The sequence below is a fragment of the Dryobates pubescens genome, chromosome 5 (assembly GCF_014839835.1).
Source record: "Dryobates pubescens isolate bDryPub1 chromosome 5, bDryPub1.pri, whole genome shotgun sequence".
NCBI lineage: Eukaryota > Metazoa > Chordata > Aves > Piciformes > Picidae > Dryobates > Dryobates pubescens.
The window spans coordinates 6779031-6799907 of record NC_071616.1 but is presented as its reverse complement, the minus strand read 5'-3'; the positions used below and the strand labels follow the sequence as shown (position 1 = coordinate 6799907).

Sequence of the window (20877 nt, the reverse complement as noted above, 5' to 3'; positions counted from 1 at the left end):
TTCACACCACAGGCTGGCAAGAGCCAGCTCCTCTAAAGATTCTTCTGGAAACTAGTCCAATCCCATAAAATCCCTACTGAACTTAACAAAGCTTAAACAGTATCACAGTATCACAAAGGTTGGAAGAGACCTCGAGGATCATTATGTCCAACCTGTCTCCACAGACCTCATGACTAGACCATGGTGCCAAGTGCCACGTCCAATCTCCTCTTGAACACCTCCAGGGACGGTGACTCCACCACCTCCCTGGGCAGCACATTCCAATGACGAACGACTCTCTCAGTGAAGAACTTTCTCCCCACCTCGAGTCTAAACCTCCCGTGGCGCAGCTTGAGACTGTGTCCCCTTGTTCTGGTGCTGGTTGCCTGGGAGAAGAGACCAACCCCTTCCTGGCTACAACCACCTTTCAGGTAGTTGTAGAGGGCAACAACAAGTGCCATCTATTTCCTGAGGTCAAACATTTCTTTCAATTCTATTTTAAGCCAATGAAAAGAAACTGGAGGAAACAAAAGCTGTTTAGATACTTTCCAAGCTGTGGCTGGTGGCTCATTGGAGCCACTTGCTTGGAAAACTGGACTTGATGGGGGCCAACAATCGTGACATTGAAATACCCAGCTCCTCATTTCAGTCCTGTTGTCAAATATGACCAAAACACATTCCATTTCCCTAGCCTAACCACATTTGGGAATGACTTGGCTTGGCATGTCTCGAGCTGGAGGATCCACAGAGTAATTAATAAGCAACAAGTCAATTGTCTTTGTTTTGCCACTAGAAGGAGATCAGTGAGGGAGATCTGATTCATGCCGATGCTGGGTTCCTTTTTTTATGACAGAGCAAATGCAATCAAAACCTGTATCTGTCAGTCCTTCCTGATCTTGGACTAAGTAATTGATTTTTAGCTGGGTTTCCCATGGTAACAGGGCTTTCTGATCACCAGCTGCACATGTTGGCCCTAACAGCTTTTGAATCCACTGCTTCATTTCAGCCAAATGTGATGGCAAGATTGAGGGCCGAAAGATAATTAAGTTTCTGCAGGTTTTCTGCAAACAGGCTGTGTGGGGCAAACCCTGTTAGTGCCACAGCAGTACCTTCAACACAAGATGGCAATTTAATGGCTTTGTACTGGACACCAGAGACTCCACCAAAGGAAAAGGTCTTGGGAGCACCTTAACTAGGGGCAAGCTTCACCCGTAGCTTGCAGTCACCTGTGGGATGAAAATCCACAGGAGACCAGGCTTCCTTCGCTCTAAGTACTCATAGAACAACTTGCTATGTTAAAGAAGCATAATGGATGTTAAATAACAAAGCAGTATACCATTAGGCCTGTGTTTGGGGCCCCCTCCCAGAAACCCCTGGTAAAATAAATATAATGATTTATAAAAGTTGGTGGCTGTTGATCATCAGAGGAGAATGAATTCTACCAGCAAAACAGAATGTCACAGTATCACAGTATAACTAAGGTGGAAGAGACCCCAAAGATCATCGAGTCCAACCTGTCTCCACAGACCTCATGTCATGTCAATCAGGAAAATACCTATATGCAAATATTGTTCCTTTCTCTGGTCAGCCAGGTTCAAAACTTTTACTGAAAATTAATTGTATTTGATTTCAGGGAATGTTTTTACTGAGTGGAGATTGCAAAGCTTCCTTCCAAGCACAGGCCGGGAAGGAAGGTGGCAGGTCCCAGAGTAGCTGTGTGTCAGCTCCAAGGTAAATCCACACACTGCAAGCAGCTGCTGAGCCATGCACACATTATTCCCTATGCTGTGCAGGTATTGGACTGGGCTGGAGCATCCCCACACCTGCAGGCTGAGTGGCTAGCACAGCCTAGGGGCCATCAGTCAGCCCTGGCACTGGAGCTGACAGGGGGACACCTCTCTTCATGCATTAACTTGCCTGCACAACATGGGATGGTGCTGAGCCTCTGTTACTCCCTTGCTGGCCAGCATGGGGGCACAACTGAACTGGCAACTGCCCCAAGTGGTTTGAGCCTGTGTCAGAAAGAAAAAGATCCTGTCTTATTCTCAGGGACATGTGGATGGAGGAGGCTTACTAGTATGAGACAGAGGTTGCTTCAATAGAAACATGCAGTGCTCCTTGGCTGTCCCACCACAAGAGATGGGCCAAGGTCTGTTCCTTGGGAGCCTGGGAGGAGGGACTGCACACATACTGAAACAGTGGGGAAAAAAGGGTGCTTGTGTGGGAAACATTTGGGTTAGTCGGGAAACCAGTGAGCCAGCCTGGTGTCTAAATCAGAACTGTTAGGCTCTGAAGCTTCCCTGGGGTCAGGGTCACAGTAGAGTCACCACATGGCCACAAAACCAGGTCAGCTCCATATAGCCTCTTCCCTATTTAAGAGCAACACAGGGCAGAGCACCTGAGCTGGACCAGAGCACCTCATCCTTCAAAGCACAGAGCCAGCCCCACCCCTCAGACACCTGCTGCTCAGTCCCAGCTGAGGCAATGCCTTCTCTTCTCTGGGATTTCATATATAAATCTTCCATCTCTGCTTTCTGACTCCCTTGTTTGCTGTCTCCACAGCTTGTGGCATCTATCCCCGTTTCAGGAATCTCCTTCCCTCCCTCTTTTCTCACTAACTCTTTTTCTGGTGTTGCTTCTCCCACCCACAACACAGCCTCATTTGTACCTGCTCTGACCAGGCTTGTACGCAAAAGGATTAAATCATCATTTGAACCGGATCCAAGCGACATCATTGGGCAGTGGAACCTCAAACATAGAACTGTAGCAGCTGCTTCGTGCTTCAAGAGTAATTTTTCCTGCATTGCAGATGGGAGTGAGCACTTGGACCGTTTACCATCGCTCTTCCTCTCTGTGTGAGCTGGCAGGCAGAGGGCGTGCGATGGGCTGTTTGCTGAGGAAGAGTAAAAGCATGAGGTGCACCTTTTCTTCTCTGTGAGCTGGATATCCAGGGGCTCTTCCATACTGTGCTTGGAAAATTTGACTCAACAGCTGAATTTTACTTACTGCCTCCAAAGCTCTCTTCCCCAGAAAGCACCACAAGTAGCTGGGTGGGTGCAGGCCTCTGCAGAGGCTTTGCATTCCCAAGTAGGATGCGGCACAGCCCAGTAAGAACCTCTCCACAGGCTCCCACACAGAGGTGGCAGCAGAGTCTGTTTCCTTGTGGGGCCATGGGCCTGTGCCTATCAGATTTCATCTTTCACACTCTCAAAGCTGAAGTAATGCAGAGTAACTGCCATACGGTGAGGCCAAATATGTTCCCTGCTTCCAACAGGCAGCTTAATTATGTTTGGTGAACAGACAACAGCTTTCAGCTGGGGCTATCATCAGAGTCACTATGACCCCACCCAGGTAAAGTGAGCATCATCACAGACTCTGCCACAGAGAAGAAGCTGGAACTCAGACACAGTACATGTTTTATTATTAAAAAATGCATAAAAATTAAAGACATGCTTCCCAAAGTTAGAGTCTGTATGTACATCTGTGCTTCCCAGGCAGCTGCAGGGAGCATAGCCTTCTGCCCTCACTGCACGTATGCACCCTATGGTTTACGTTACCCTTTGTCAGGTGGTATCTTCTCACCTGCATTCACAGCATTGCAGCTAAATGAAATAAGAACCCTGTACTACCTGGGGCAGAAGATGGTGTAGGTTGTACCTGTGACTGAGAAACGGTACTGAACTTCTGGAGACAGCTGTAGGACAGCGCTGTTTGGTAGGAAACTTCACAGAACGGACACATGCACGAACCCCAGGCTGAAATTCTCCTTCCCTAGGAAGTGTTCTCACTAAGGGCTGAAACTGGACCCGAATTCTGTAGTTGGCCCCAAACTTTACAATAAGCAAATATTGGGCATCAAAGGGTGAAGTGTTGTGATACCAAGTCTGCAATCTCACTTGACTGAGTGGTCTCACCTTTGACAAACCAGCAACTGATGACATTTGTGGTACTCATTTCTGAGGAAGAAGAAAATGGAAACTGGCGAGTTTCCAGCTCACTGGAAATAAAAAGAAATTAAGCTCTAGCAAATATTTAGGATCAGTAGAGTAAGATGAAACTGCACTTCCTTTGCTGGGAACCACTGCACGAAACAAATGCTGATTTACAGGAAAAATATTAAATAATTAAAACCCACACAAGCGCTTGCAGTTATAGTGAGTCAGACATGCTGATTGGAAAACAAAACAAAACCCAAAGAGCAAAACCATTCATTTTGCCCTGTCTGGAAGGCTGCAGTGATAGTAGTCTATGTTCTGATGTGACTTTTACAGCGTGCCAGGAGACCTCCTAAATAGGAAGGCCAGTGGTTCTCAAGCTTTTTCATCATGAGGACTCTCTCTTCAGAAAGGTATCTCCCAGCTGATCCCCCAACACACACACACACACACACACCCCCTGCTTCTCAACACCAATTTCACACCTTCCCTACAGCAGCTACAGCACTTGATTATTCATAAAAAGTCATAGGACTGTTAAAAGAGGAAGATTAAACAAATCCTATTTTACAGCAAATGCTGAATCCTGCTCCTGCTGAAACTGAAGCAAGTCTGCCATTCCATCTCCTTCCTCTCCTGGAGGGCAGCATTCAGCATTAATTAGCACTGTTTCCCCATACTGCTGTTAAGTCCTCTCTACACTGTTTCCTTTCCATCCCTTTGAAGTTGGATTCTGTCCTCACACATGCCAGCTGCTCCCCCTCCCTTCACATTTTAATGCCAGCTGCAAGTCTGATCCGGCCTGAATTGGCATCAAACAGAAGAAAACGAAAGACATAAAAGAGGGACGTGGGGTGAAGAGGGATGCTGGAATTTCATTTTCTCTAATTGCATCACTCAGCAAAAATTCTGAGCCTCATAGAAGAGCCCTGGACTGAGGAAGCAGCAAGTGTCACTGCATAAAATAATCCAGATGTTCAAATTCAGTGCTGGGTAGAAGCAGATCTGCAGATCAGTATGAGAACCACTGAGGTAGGCAACAAGTCTAGGCAGTACTGCTGAGTGAACACAAGGGGAGTGAACACACATTCAGCCCTCTTGTCCTGAATGACGCAGTAAGCACCCACTAGTGTTTTCGGAGGTACCAGTCCCAAAGTCACGCAGCCAGAATTGAAGACAACATCTACACAAGAGCAAGCACTGACTGAACAGAAGGTAAATTCAGCTCTGCTCCAGCAGTCGGTGAGAAGGAGCAGAGCACTGACTGACTGTCCACCTTAGCTTTGAACTCCTTTTGTCGGGATGCCATCAACCTGTAACCCTACTGCTCCCCTCCCCCAGATCCAAGGGCTTGCTGGGGCTGCAGTCCTTCCAAGCCATCTGCCACTGCAGCTCTCACAGGTGGTGAAAGCTACAAAAGCTGCCCAAGAGCTCTGGTCAGTGCTGTTCAAAGCCATTCCAGATCCAGCGTCAGAGCCCCAGGTGACACAGCACTGTGGCTACACACATCCCATTCCAGGGAAGCAGAGTGTCACTGCTATGTACAGGCTAACAACTTTTCTCTCCTTCTGTTTCCAGCTCATACAGAAGGCTTTTGTCCTCCCCTTCCTGCCCATCTGGATGCCTTTCACCCTCAGCATCATCTCCAAGGCACAAGGGGCTCATGATGTAGCGATAGTCACTTGTGACAGCAGCAGCTGCTGCAGCAATGGTCTCTTCACCGTCCGTGTTTCCAAAGGAGGCGTGCAGGGCAGGGTCACTTGCAGACGCCTCTTTGTCCCTCCCAATGTTGACATAGAGAGGATCTTGACTGCAGGAGAGTGTGGACATCCTCCCCCGAATCATTTCCAGCTGCGACCGAAGCAATCCAAAGCTGGGGCGTAGCTTGGGCTCAGGATGCCAACATCTGCACATGAGATCATAGCTGCAAAACAGGCAACAAGAGCACTGAGAAACAGAGCAGCACCCCCTGCACCTCCTAACAGGGGCTCTGTGCAGTGCAGCTTAAAAAGCACAGAGACTTTTCCCAAAACCTATCAGCTTCAGTCTAGCACAGGTGACAGCATGTGGGCATCTAACTCCTTGTTCCTTCCATTTTCAAAGGCGTTCTCATTCTGGTCAAAATAATTTAGACAGTACTGAAAAAATCCAGAAGCCCTGTCGAAGGATGCAGTGTCTCTGGAGAGCTAGAAGAGGATTGTGACACCACTCAGTGATAGCTTTTGAACTTATCCACAAAAAGCATCCCAGCAACCCCTGCCATGGCTGAAGCCATCCCTCCAAACTCTAGTTTAAGAGCAGATAAAACACAGGAAGAAAGCTAGCAGCGATCCAGCTGTGGGAGGTGCAAGTTATTTCCAGAACATTCTTTTTTCACACCATGTTAACTCAGCACTCCTGGTGTATTGGAGGTGTGTTGCTGTTGCTGCCCAACAGGTTTCCAGCATGACTAGAAAAAGGGTTTGTTTAAAGGGCTGTGCAGGAACAGACAACAGCTTCGCTACTGGAAGAGGGATGCTGGAATGGCCTTCCTACTACACAGGCAAATCGCTATGCAGAAGAGATGTTTGGTGCCATTACCAGCCTCAGGCTCCTGTCCTGCAGTGTTTCTCTTGTGGTCAGACACCAGCCACCTCAGCTCTGATTGCCTGAGGGCCATCGTGAAAAGATGTTGCTGGCTCCAGTGGCCTCTGCTCGGGCAAGGGATGGGAGCTCTGCTCCCCTGCAGCTGCCTTTGCAGCTCAGGGTCCGCACTGGCTGGCCTCTCGCCGGCCAGGCCTCCCACTGGAGCTCACAGGGCTGGAGCCTGGCCAGGGCCATTGTCCTCCTCCTCTTTGTGCATCACCCAATGACTGGCAGCTGCATTCCTATGGCCTTATTGTTGCCAGTTCTGCAGGGAACAGGAACAAAGCACAGTACTGGCACTGAGAAACACCGCAGACAAATGGACCTCAGTTATACTTATAAATGGAAAAATCTGATATGGCCTTTACTGGGAAATAAAGCGTTTCACGACGCCTTTTATTTTACTTCTTGTGTCCCTTGCTTGCTATCAGCTTTACAAGACTGCTGTCGATCTCACACTAGTTTTACAGGAAACTTCTATGTTTCAGTTGACTTGCTCCTGATTTTTACATCCCTCACAAACAGTACAACCAACTCTAAATCCTCCAGATTAAATAGAAACTTCCTACTCTGTGGCACCACCTGAAATACTTTCTTTTACCCTCGCTGGACAAGAGCAGAAATTCATTTGAAAGAAAGGTAGAGAACTCTTGGCTGTACTGAATAAGCCCAAAAGTCCATTTGCCTCAGTACTCTGCCTCTGACAGTGGCCAGTAGCAGTCACTTGAGGAAAGCATGCAAGCTGCGGGTGAGCACATGAAGAGATTTTTCTGGTCTGTTCTCTCAGGTCTCAGTAACCTGTACATCAAAGGCCCCTTGAAGCTAAGGCTGTACATTTTCAGTAGTTCCTGATGGATTTTTCTTCAATGCCTAGCAGGTTTCTGAATTCCTTTCTCTGCTTTTGGCATCAGTAACATCCTATGGCCATAAACTCCACAGCTTGGAACCCAAACCACTCACAGCAGTCGAGATGCAGACAAATAATGAATTTAAACAGTATTGTCACAGTGTTTTCATTTAAGCCCAGGAACAGTTAAAATTAACTGCTGAGAAGATAAAAAAGTTTACAGCTTTAATAACAGGAGTACAAATTACTCCCTACCTGGAAAGAAGGCTACAGAAGGGAAACCACATTAAATAATCCCTCAGAGAGGATTCATGTTGTCCATTGTACACATACACTAAAGTCTGTGCTCACAGTTACATCTTGCTTTGAGCATGACATACAGAAAGAGAGATTTGTATGGGCACTCAGTTAAAAGACTTCACCATGCCAGACTAGGCAAGCTGTCACCCTGGCAGAAGTTATGCTGACAGTGTCCCTGGGGATCCTCAGTCCTGTATGTAGTCTCCACAAAATTCTGACCATCGCTCACACAGCAAGGGCTCCTGATTAAACATCTCACATAACCTGCTGGCCAAGACTGGTCCCTTGCCTGTAGGACTATGGCAGGAGTACAGGCTGCAGCATGTGGCTGCCTGCTGCCCTGTGGGCTACCTGAACTCTTCCTGCAAGCCTGAAAATGTCTGAAGCCAGTACTTTCAAGATTGCCCTGGTTTTGTTTCCACCTGTTGTTTAAGGTAGGACACTGACCTACAGAACCTCAGATCCTCTTATCTGCTCTTCTCTTCCATTCTGCTATTTCTGAGAGAGTAGTAGATCCAATTTTGAAAAGTGGGCCAAGCTATGAAAGACACATGGAGGCCACTGCAATAGTTTCCTGGTAGTCTTGCCAGACTGCTTTTCTATTCAGCTGTCTGGATGTGCCATGAAACTCATCTCTTTTCTCAGATACTGGCCTCAGGAGGTAGGGAGCAGCGAGTTTCTGGACACAGTTCTAGTTTCCACAAAGCCAAGAGCTACTAATGTTGACACCGCTTAAACTCTTCAGCCAAGTTTGCTGCTCATGCAGCTACTACGGGTTCCAGGGAGCTCTGCCAGCAAAGTGTATCTGGTAACTAACCCAGAGGCAATCTAGTGAATGCCTCTGTGTACTGGAAAGTGGAGAGATTCAGATTAGCATCCCAGCCAGCTGCCCCTGTTCCCTTCCAGCGAGCCAAGCGTCTCAAGGAATCGCATGTCAGCAGGGCGAGGAAGTACTCACACGTCTTCCAGGCACTCCGGTGGCTGCTTCAGCCTGTTCCCACTGATGAGGTAGTTGTAGATTTCTGCATTCTCAATGCCAGCATAAGGGGTTTGCCCTCGGGTCACAATCTCCCACATGGTCACCCCAAACGCCCACTGAAAGGGAAGAGCACACAGAACAAGTGAACAAACAGTTCCCTGCTCACTGGGGTGGGGCTGCAGTATGCTCAGACTGTGCCAATCCTCCCAGTCCAGAGTAATGTCCTACGAGCAGCTGCAATGCAAACAATATCCAAAACTCTATCTAGAAAACAAAGAAATGATCCATCAGATGCTGCTGATGCTGGCACATCTTGGGAGACAGCTGAAGGCCATGCTTAGCCCCATCCTGCTGCACAGCAGGGGAAGATTTGTGAGCTACTGCTGTCTTTCACCTGCAGACCTCTCCCAGACATCTACTCATGGTATGCATGAGCAGTTTGGTAGTTCCCAACTACAAGAAGATTTTGGGTTGAGGCTCACAAATCAGTTTCTTAATTCATTAAGAAAATAATGAATTAAATGGAACTACAGACACAGAAGAAAGCAGGGTTTAACCAACAAGCAAACCAAGGGAAAAATAACACTTTATGGCTCATGTCCATTTGTGCTTTACACTGCAACAGCTGTGCTTGTACATTTAAACCAAGCAGCAAGATTTGTTAGGTGCAAAAAACCAGTTTTCCTAAGCAAAACTTTGTCCAGTGTCTATTGCAAACTGGCTGAACTAGTGATGTCAAATCACTAGACACACTCTACAGTGGTGGCAGCCATCACTGGGCAAGAGAGCAGCCAAGATGCAAGGAACCCTTGGTGATCTCTTCAGGGACACTGGATAACTGGAAAGGCAAGTCCACGCACCTGAAGGATAAAACCAGCACGAAAACAGATCAAAAGGCACAAGGAAGAGGGTGGAAGGTATTAGAGGAGGCAAAAAAGGGAGAAGGAAAGCAGAAGTTTCAGATGAATGTGTTTAGCCTCATTCCTCAGGGCTGAAATTATGGGGAGAGGTGTCTAAGCACTGATACATTCAGAATCCATGAAGTTCCACCAATGCTTTTTGTAGGACAGAGAATACCTCTGCTTCACTTGTATATGAGCATGTGGGTTACATTCATTTCAAGTATCACTTTCCAATTGTCATGCAGATGAGAAAGGAAAGAGTAAAAAAACCCAACCAAATAGACTGCATAAAGAGAAGGAAAGGAAGAGGAGGAAATAAGGGAAAGGTGAAGGAGAGGATGGAGATAAACACTGAAAACTGAAGGACCAAAAGGACACTAGGAAAAGGGTTCATGTTTTCTGACATAAACCACTCAGTCTTGAGTTCTAACGTCACCGAAGGCAGAAGTAGTGCTGTCCCTCAAACACAAGGCAAACTCCCTTTCCTATCGCCAGGGCCTTTTCCCCACCCCCAGTGAACACAGAAAGATTCTTCCACTTCAGCAGGAAAACAAGTGGTCCCCAAAGCATCAGAGCAAAACTCACCACATCACTGTGTGTCGTGTACAGATTATCTGCCAGGCTTTCCAGAGCAAGCCACTTCACCGGCAGCTTGGAGGCACAGCCCTGACGGTAGTAGTCTCCACTGTAGATTTTCTTAGAAAGCCCAAAGTCTGCAACACTCACATTCATGTTCTCATCCAACCTAAGGGAAAGTTTTCATGACTAAGGAAAGCATTTATGGGCTATCTCAGGCAAAAAAAACCCCAACCAACCAACAGTTATTTCCACAGAACCGAGGTATGTAATTCACCCACTATTACCCAGAGGGATAATGACTTCATCTACTTGATCACCAATGTGAAACAGTTCAGTGATCTCCAATTAGGTCCTTGAGACTAACAGGGAGATAATTAGAAGTAAGGAAGTGGCAGTGCTCAGGTGGTCTGCTGTTACACATAATCAACTCTGATACTATATAGAAGAGACTAGAATAAACCAGGTTGGAAGAGATCTTCAAGATCATCACGTCCAACATATCAACCAATCCAACACCACCTAATCAACTAAACCATGGCACCAAGCACCCCATCCAGTCTCCTCCTGAACACCTCCAATGATGGTGACTCCACCACCTCCCCGGGCAGCCCATTCCAATGGGCAATCACTCTCTCTGTCTAGAACTTCTTCCTAACATCCAGCCTAAACCTCCCCTGGTGCAGGCTGAGACTGTGTCCTCTTGTTCTGGTGCTGGCTGCCTGGGAGCAGAGACCAACCCCCACCTGGCTACAACCTCCCTTCAGGTAGTTGTAGAGAGCAATAAGGTCACCCCTGAGTCTCCTCCAGGCTAAGCAACCCCAGCTCCCTCAGCCTTCCCTCACAGGGCTTGTGCTCCAAACCCCTCACCAACTTCGTTGCCCTTCTCTGGACTTGTTCCAGCAAGTCAACATCCTTCCTAAACTGAGTGGCCCAGAACTGGACACAGGACTCGAGGTGCGGCCTAACCAGTGCAGTGTACAGGGGCAGAATGACCTCCCTGCTCCTGCTGGCCACACTGCTCCTGATGCAGGCAGCTTCCAAGATTATAGGTTGTACTTGATGATCTCGAAGGTCTTTTCCCAACCTGGTTAATTCTATTCTATTCTATCAGAGGACATCTGCAGTGCTCACTGCTTACCACTAAGGCCTGCACGGTGTATAGGCAATCAAAAAAAACCCCAACAAACAAAAACTGGGCTGCTTGCCTAGGCTGCCTGTTTAAACTGCTCAAACTAGATCTGCAGTATCTTCTTCTCCAGGCCTGGTTAATTGTCTGAATTGCTTTGTCACTCAATTAAACCTAGGCATATCGGTACACAGTGCAGGCAAAGCCCACGAAGACTTCATGCTCCCAGGCCTGGACTCTGCTTTATGCAAAAGATTAGTTGAAATAGGCATTCGGCTTCCTCTGGAAGAAGTCCATATTTCTGAGATGGTTAAAAATAGGAAATCAGGATGGGTTTCTGGTAAATGTCAAAGCAGGCTAACTCATCATTTTTCATTATGATTGTAAGCTCCTGCCTGTACATCTGGACATTTAAATGCCTTTGGAAATCTGTGCCTCGCTGCGGATTTCACCGGTTGTCGTGCTTTTGTTCAGAGCCAGACTCCTGTCTGCCAGAATGGGCTGTTCCTTGCTCGGTTCTCAGGGAAGTGGCAGAATGGGAAGGATTAAAAAAGACTTTTCTTCCCTTCAAAGCAGGCAAGGCAGTTTGGGGACAAGAACAGCGATGTGGCATTATACAGTGTGTTCTCCATGCAATTATTTCCAATGGTAATTCTCCACAAGCTTTCACAGAAATTCTACTTTTCTTGTATCGTGATAATTAAGTCCTCCAAATAGACACAAGCACAGACTTCAGACTACAATGGAAGTTCCTTTCTCCTAACACGGCCAAAACCACTCTCTCCAGTTGGTTACATTATGTTGTGGAACAAATAAGCCCATGCTGACACACAGCCATTGGAGTGACTAATTCCAAACACATATGCTAATCAACTTTATCACAGTATCACAGTATCGCCAAGGTTGGAAGAGACCTCGAGGATCATCGAGTCCAACCTGTCACCACAAACCCCACGACTAGATCATGGTACCAAGTGCCACATCCAATCTCCTCTTGAACACCTCCAGGGATGGTGACTCCACCACCTCCCTGGGCAGCACATTCCAATGACTAATGACTCTCTCGGTGAAGAACTTTCTCCTCACCTCAAGCCTAAACCTCCCCTGGTGCAGCTTGAGACTGTGTCCTCTTGTTCTGGTGCTGGTTGCCTGGGGGAAGAGACCAACCCCCACCTGGCTACAACCTCCCTTCAGGTAGTTGTAGAGAGCAATGAGGTCTCCCCTGAGCCTCCTCTTCTCCAGGCTAAACAACCCCAGCTCCCTCAGCCTTTCCTCACAGGGCTGTGCTCAAGGCCTCTCCCCAGCCTTGTTGCCCTTCTCTGGACACGTTCAAATGTCTCGATGTCCTTCTTAAACTGAGGGGCCCAGAACTGGACACAGTACTCAATGTGTGGCACAGTAAACTATCAAACTATATAGGGGGGAAAAGTTCCTTATAAATAAAGACTATAAAGGAGGACTATAAATACTATAAGGACTATAAATAAGGACTATGTGGAAGCTCAGTGGACATTAGGGTTCACTCTGCACACACACCCCCTTATCCCCCATGGCTCCGCTATGCCTATTGTGACTTGTATGCAAGGCTCAGCATTTTCAGACAGGACCCCTCCCCAGTTCTGTCACATAAAAGGCTTCTCATCCCTCTCTCACCCACTCTGGTCTGGCTTTTCTTCAAAAACTCCATGGGTCACTTACATGCAGTTCCGAGCTGCAAGGTCCCTGTGTATGAAATTCTTTGAGCTCAAGTACTCCATCCCACTGGCAATGTCAATCATAAACTTGAGGAGCGTCTGAACAGGCAAGTTCTGAAAGAAATAACAGTGTCTGAGCAGGCAAATTCTGAGAGAAGTAACAGTGTCTGAACAGGCAAATTCTGAGAGAAATAACAGTTGGAGTTCTGCTCCTGCACACTTTCAAGCATGTCTGGCGAAACTGCAAGATTTGCTGCTAGCTTGCTGAGCAGGGACAGGGGATACAGAATGGAGGAGATGTTCCTCAGCATGCATGGCATCAAATATTTTAGCATCACATCTCAACTTCCTCTGGTATTAAAATCAGATCTCTGCCAATGCCTTTGTAGACCAACCCTGAAACCACCCAAGTATCATAGAATCAATAAGGTTGGAAAAGACCTCCAAGATCATCAAGTCCAACCTGTCACCCAACACCTCATGACTACTAAACCCTGGCACCAAGTGCCATGTCCAATCCCCTCTTGAACACCTCCAGGGACGGTGACTCCACCACCTCCCTGGGCAGCACATTCCAATGGCCAGCTACTCTCTCTGGGAAGAACTTTCTCCTCACCTCCAGCCTAAACTTCCCCTGGTGCAGCTTGAGACTGTGTCCTCTTGTTCTGGTGCTGGTTGCCTGGGAGAACAGACCAAGCCCCTCCTGGCTACAACCTCCCTTCAGGTAGCTGTAGACAGCAATAAGGTCTCCTCTGAGCCTCCTCTTCTCCAGGCTAAGCAACCCCAGCTCCCTCAGCCTCTCCTCATAGGGCTGTGCTCCAGACCTCTCCCCAGCCTCATTGCCCTTCTCTGGACACGTTCAAGATTTTCAATATCCTTCTTAAATTGAGGGGCCCAGAACTGGACACAGGACTCAAGGTGTGGCCTAACCAGTGCCGAGTACAGGGGTACAATGACTTCCCTGCTCCTGCTGGCCACACTATTCTTCATGCAGGCCAGGATGCCATTGGCCTTCTTGGCCACCTGGGCACACTGCTGGCTCATGCTCAGCCAGCTGTCAATCAGTTCTCCCAGGTCCCTTTCTGTCTGGCTGCTCTCCAGCCACTCTGACCTCAGCCTGTAGCACTGCATGGAGTTGTTGTGGCCAAAGTGCAGCACCTGGCACTTGTACTTGTTGAATGCCATCATGTTGGACTCTGCCCATCTGTCCAGCCTGTCAAAGTCCCTCTGGAGAGCCTTTCTACCTTCTAACATATCAACACCTCCTCCCAACTTGGTGTTGTCTGCAACTTTACTGATGATGGACTCAATCCCCTTGTCCAGATCACCAATGAAGATACTGAACAGGATGGGGCCCAGCACTGATCCCTGGGAAACACCACTAGTGACTGGCCTCCAGCTGGATGTGGCACCATTCACCACCACTCTCTGGGCACAGCCGAGCCAAAGCACATCCTCTGAAAATCCCTACTCTCCCAGAAGGAATTCTAGAGTAAGACAAACTTACAAAAGGGTTTTCCCCAATCCGTGACATCAGCAGAAAGGCGTGAAGGTCTCCATGCTTCATGAAGGGCAGGATCACCATGGGGATCGGGAGACGGCCCTTGGGACGGCTCCGCAGGCTGACTCCTGAGGAGGACACACACAGCAAAGGGGTTTCAGCAAACAGATCAGTCCCCAGGGGAATCTTACAGGCTGCTGTACCTTCCCCTCACAAAGGCAAAGGAAAAAGCACGGTTTGGGCAGGGAAGTTCCACACTCCAAGTGCTTTTGCATGGCTTCATGCCCAGGAGGTGTCAAAATACCTCTAAACCCTGTTTACCTCAGAGGCAGTACCAAGCGCTTCTCAGCTCTCCTTGCAGGCTATAAATGTTTCTGTGATCACTCCACACGAGACAGCCCCAAACCTCAGGCTCTGCAGAGCAATCTGCACATTCTGGAAATTACCCATGTTCCATAGCTCCCACCCACAAACGTCTTGCTGCCTACTCAGTATTTAGGAGAGGCACAATCTTCCCTCCCTCTCTCTGTCTACCAGCCCCCACCTGTCCACACTTGACAGCAGTTTCACCGTATCTCAGCCAGCCAAACACTCCCTGGTGTATTTGCAAACAGCAAAGAAACAGCTTAAACAAGAAATGGTTATTACTGGTGCGTGAGGGCAAGTGTCACGGGCACTTACACACACCCAACTCCCTTTATGCCCAGGAAGGAGCAATACTGATGTACTGCAGGACCCCAGGCAGCACAGAGGTGGCTGCAGCATCACTGCTGTGGGACACCAGCGGGTGTGAGCGCGTGAGGCTGTGTGGGACTGTGCAGGAACAGGAGGTGCCCCGTGGCACAAGCAGCAGCACGGGCTTACCAATTAATTTAGTGACATGTGGGTGGTCAAACTCCTTCATACAGGCAGCCTCTCGCAGGAACTCCTCGATGTCGGTCGAAGTAAAGATGTCCGCTGGAAAAAAAGGCGACTATAAGTTTTCTTCCTTTGTAGGGGACTTCACAGATACTGATAATCAGAAGCTTGCTCTTAGTGGCACAGCAGATCCTCCCAAACTGACAGCTAGGTGAACCCAGCTCATGACAAAACAGAGCCTGACACTTTCTCCTGGGATGGGCAGCAGTAAGCAAATATCAGGAACAGCTGCTAAATCGGTGCCGGCAGAGGAAAGACCTGCTGATTAGCAGCTCTTTTCTCAGTAACAACTCTCCTTGGAAGCCATGCAAATTATGTCTGAGTTAGAGAAGGGAGAAAGAATTAGCTATAAATACCTAAACTATGCATCCAGCAGATAAGGAGTCACAAAAAATTAAAGGAAATGTTGAAACTGAGGAGAGAACCTGGAGCCCCTGGCTGGCATGGTAGACCCTAATTCATCCCTGATAGGAATGGCATGAAAAAAAATCAAACCTTTTACATCTCTTCTTATGACTGAGTCTGCTAAAGGTGCTAGAGTTAAGATTTTTTAAATAACCACACTACTGGAGAGCTTGTGACATACAATAGCATAAATGAGAAGTTAAATTGTTTTTCCTTGCTATTAGCCCAGATTTATGGAAGCCTATCAATATAATCAAGAACTGGCCCAGTGGAGCAATTCCCCCACTGCTGCTGCTGAATTTAGCAGGAGTCCCCCAGTCTTGCTGTAAGATCACACTCAAGAGTATATGGAAGTATTCACATCACCTGCCTCAGGCAAGTAATTTAAATATGACTCAGACAAAAGTAGGTTCCCTTTTTACAGTCAGTGGAGAAAGGAGGTGCCTCTGGAGGGTGACAGCGAGTTCTCAAGTTAGCTGCCTGAAGGTAGACAGTCTGACTACAGAGAAGCTTGCAAACTAATTAGAGTTATTGTTGAAACTGGATAAAATGATGCAACTTAACTCTAATGTGGTACTAGTCTATTTAATACAAACTGGTATTCTGTGGCAGTCAAACTCAGCTCCAGAGATAAGCGAGTGTGACTCTGCTTTAAGTCAGTCATGCTTAATTTTTGCCTTATGGGCAATAGGAGGGAAGTAATATAGCTTAACACATATATACATATACAAATACATGCACATGCTTGCTTTGGCTTACACCTATCTGCTAATTGCTTTTCTACCCCGTGAACATGTTCTTTTGCCCTTGTTATGTACAGTCATCAAGTGACAAACCAGAAAGGAGTTAGGTTACTTAGTCAAATCTGCCTGGCTGAGATGAGTTGGCATGTCATTGCATGCAGCCCAAACACTCTCCTGTTTATTCTGGGATATACACTTGGAGGAATCCTGTCTTTCACTGCTGAATTATTAGGGCAAAGCAGACCTGTCTGAGCCACGTGATGTAGTGCTGTGTTCAATCAAGAAACTGAATGAGATCCTCTACAGAGGAAACTGTAGCTATGACTTGGTTTTGGTTGCACATCTCTCAATCACAGAATCAACCAGGTTGGAAGAGTCCTCCAAAATCAAGTCCAACCGATCACCCAACCCTGACTAATCAACTAAACCATGGCACTAAGTGCCTCATCCAGGCTTTCCTTAAACATCTCCAGGGATGTCAACCCCAACCTTCCCTGGGCAGCCCCTCTTTCTGTGAAGAACTTCTAAGATCAAGCCTAAACTTCCCCTGGCACAGTTTGAGACTGTGTCCTCTTGTTCTGGTGCTGGTTGCCTAGGAGAAGAGACCAACTCCCTCCTGGCTACAACTTCCTTTCAGGAAGTTGTAGAGAACAATAAGGACTCCCCTGAGCCTCCTCTTCTCCAGGCTAAGCAACCCCAGCTCCCTCAGCCTCTTCTCATAGGGCTTGTGCTCCAAACCCCTCCCCAGCTTTGTTGCCCTTCTCTGGACACGTTCCAGCAAGTCAGTTTCTGCTGTGTTTCTCCTGTGGATGGTGAGCATTGAACTTTGCAAAGCTACCATGTGTTAACTGAAACTCATCTGGGGGTCAACTAGGCAAATCTGGTCAATACCCACAGATGGTAATCCTGTCAGGAGCACAGAGTGGCATTCAAGCCTGACAGCTATGAAACATTTTTGCTCCCTGATTTCTGTCACACTTGACTGCACAGGTTCCTCTGAGCCTCCTCTTCTCCAGGCTAAACAACCACATGCTAGGTGTTGTACAAGCAATTAAGGTGAGACAGGTGCTTCCCTATAGAGCTTCCAGGGGATGGGAGACAACATGAGTAGCATGGCTGAGTAGGGAGTTCAGAGAGGTATCAGGGAGTGTTTGCTGGAGAACAGGGCAGATCTCCCACTTACCTTTCAGCATCTTCACTGCCACTTTCTGGAAAGAGCCATCATCTAGCTTCAGTAGTGCCTCTCGAACTGACCCAAACTCCCCTGTGAAATGACCAGCACGGGCAGTGAGAAAACAGCTTCTTGTGAACCAAGTGTGATTCATAGCAAGTTTACTCCAGGGGTCAATAGCAAAGAAGCTAAATAATCATAAGAAATGCAGCTACCAGCTCCATTTTCCATTCTGCAGTTCCAGCCAGCAGCTTCCAGCATGCATGAGCCTTGAGGAGGCAGCACTGCCAGTAGACAGAGATCATTGTGCTGGCAGCCCAGAAGGCAAAGTACAACATGAGGGAAGGAAAGCAATCCCCTACCAGATGGACAATGCAGAGTATAAGCTGGGATCCCAGACAGACATTTCTGGAGAAACCATATGATGAGGGATGCGTTTCAGTGAGGCTGTGCCCAGGGAGGGGGCTATCAGCTGGAGCAGTGAGTGGATGGGTTGGCTGAGGAAGCTCTCGGTGCTGACAGCCATCCATAGCTGAGTGATGGTGCCAGCACTCAAGCATTTGAGACACAAGCAGGCCTTATCTCTCAAAACTGAGGGAATGAGTTCTATGAATCACCACTGACCAGACAAAACATAGAACACTTACTAGTGTGCATGTGATGTGCTAATTCACAGGAGGAAGGGGAGATAAGAGCAAATGCAACTGGCTAAACCCTCTTACAATTATTTTAGCCTGAAGTGGCCTTCCACCACAGCATAACAGCCTCTTTGCAATTCACTTTGACTCTAGATTTGCTCTGCCTAGTTTAGTAACTGCTTACCCCACCCAAAATCCATTAGCATGAGGAACTCTGGCATGAAGAGAGGGAAGCAAAACATGGCACTCAAGGCCCTCACCTCAAAGTCTTTCTTTTTCCACAAACCTTTCAGCAGTGCCCTTCACCACGCCATGGCACGTGCTTATTTCACAACAAGCATGAGAAGTGGATCTGACTACAAAAGAGGAAAATGGGAAGGAGCAAAGGCATTTTTGCACTGCTTCCTTCCATATTCTGGAGCTGCTGTTGCAGAGTCAGCACAGCCCAAGATAATGCAGTCATGCCGTCTTATGACCTGTATACTGAGCATGGAGTTGGGGGAACGGGGCTTGCAACCCAGACCAGATCCTTGCCAACTAGCACCCTCCCACCAAAGCCATCCCCAGGGGCCTTACTACAGCCAACTTCCAGTGTGTTACCTGTCATGGGGACAGCCCAGAAGGGTTGAAGCCAAATGACAGATACTAGTCAAGAGCTGACACTCACAGATGAGACAGTTGCTTAATTACTTAGCATTGTTAAGCCCTCCGAGACCACTTCCGCAGGAAGGTGATCTTCCTGCTCTGGAAGAAATGCATTTGTTCTAGGAGGCATGGTGTGGAAGAATGCTCCCAGTGGGGAAGGGTCAAGGAAAACTGCAATACAACTAGTCTTAGCAAGAAAAAGACAAAACACTTGAGCTTCCTTTTGATTACAAGTCCTGACTTATGCTTCTCTCTTGATTATGTTGTTACTGATTAGGAGATTACCTTCAGCCTGAGAAACGGGGAAGGATGATTCACCGGCGAGCATACCAGCTTGCCATTTGGGAAATCTAAATTCAAACCCATTTTTCCACACAGTTTCTGGGGTAAGCTTTTAGCTAGAATTAAGTGAGAAGCATCCCACCTTTACTCTGTTCATCCCTCCTGACCTGAAAACCTCAGAGAAAGATTTGGACGACCTGTGTGAGCTATCCAGATAGATACCCGCAGTCAGAAGAACTAAGGACCTACGTGCCAGCTCCAAATGTGCCCCAGATGTTGAGAATATGTGAAAGTGAATCAACCTTTTATTTTGTGAGGGGTTGGGAGTGAGACATAGATCATCTCTGTCTCAGCCCATTTAAAACTAGATGCACACTTATGTACCACTTTTTCAGTAGAAAGAGCAGAAGATTAATTGCATATTTCTTTGTTTAAATCTCTGAAAGGAATTCACATGCCAGTGAATCACCACTGCTTTGGAAAGCAGAGCACAGACTGCACTTCATGATTCTGTAGAGCCATATTGTAGGAATGGCTTAGCCAATATCCTCTTAGTCATGCTAAACCTTTGAGAAGTTTTTATCCCAGTGGAAGGGAAAAGTTCCATTTAAATTGCTGTCAACAGGCAGAAGGAGAGAAAATGGGCTGCTTACAATTGGTTCTCCCTACCCAACAGTAAAGGTTACACAAGTAGGACTTCCAGTGTAAAGCCTTGTTCACTTTTGGTTCTTACCCTTGCCCAACATTCTTCCCAATGTGAACTGCTGTTCCTGGATTAGGACATCTTTGAGCTTCGTCTTCAGCTCATCACTGATCCCTACACTCTCCACTAGAAAGAAAAGAAACAAACAATGTAAGATTCAAATAAGGGTTACTTAAATGTTCTGTCATACATCAAAAGTCACCAGTTCTAATCTCCATCACCAATCTGACTCCCATATTCTAAGCAAGAAAACCTAAAAAAGAGATAGGTTCCCTTCCATGCCCTCCAGCCTGACCACAGACATGAGGCCAATCACTTTTCAACCACAAGTACCAACATTACTGAAAGGGAGAGGGTGTGATAACAGCACCCTTAAACACATCAAGAGCAACAGGAACACAGAGCTATTGTAAATAGCACTGAGAAAGCAAAATTCAAATAGAAGAGACACTGATAAGTCACTGGTTCATACAGCTTCATTTCAGCTGATGAAGCTGCACCAGTCTTCTATGACTGGCTCTCAGCCCCTGGCTGAGAGAGTAACATAATGTCCAGTGGTTTACGGTCAACAGATTTAAGGGAGAGACTTCTAAACCCAGGGGAACACAGTCAAGGGACAGCTGAAGCATCCTCCTAACCTAGCCACGTGGTGCTGCTACAGAGGCACAACCTTGTTGAACCAGAAGACAGAAATGGATCGTTTTAAATCTGGTCATTCTGGCCTCTTAGAGAAGTTATTAATTCCTGGCATTCCAAGACTGAAGAATTGGTTCATGCTCCCAGCACACAGAGTTTAAAGTGCACTGTTAATGTTGTTGGCCACAATTGCCTCACTGTTGCACAATGTTACAGCTGAAGGAGTCCCTGCGGAGTGAAACTGGGGCAGGGGAGTGGTGAATTCATAC

At 47.3% G+C, this 20877-nt stretch overlaps 1 protein-coding gene across 2 annotated transcripts in view; it reads right to left on the bottom strand.

Annotated features, from left to right (window-relative positions):
- Nucleotides 1–3378: 3378 nt before the first annotated feature.
- TYRO3 (TYRO3 protein tyrosine kinase) overlaps nt 3379–20877 on the bottom strand; it is a 49448-nt gene continuing 31949 nt past the window's right edge. For both annotated transcript variants that reach the window (XM_054161505.1, XM_054161506.1), the window contains 8 exons: nt 20003–20098; nt 17717–17797; nt 15332–15424; nt 14474–14595; nt 12971–13080; nt 10153–10312; nt 8645–8781; nt 3379–5838 (listed from right to left, as the gene is read on the bottom strand). In XM_054161505.1, the coding sequence (XP_054017480.1) occupies nt 5463–5838; nt 8645–8781; nt 10153–10312; nt 12971–13080; nt 14474–14595; nt 15332–15424; nt 17717–17797; nt 20003–20098 (1175 nt within the window). In that variant the 3' untranslated portion in view covers nt 3379–5462. The remainder of the gene's footprint in view (nt 5839–8644; nt 8782–10152; nt 10313–12970; nt 13081–14473; nt 14596–15331; nt 15425–17716; nt 17798–20002; nt 20099–20877) is intronic.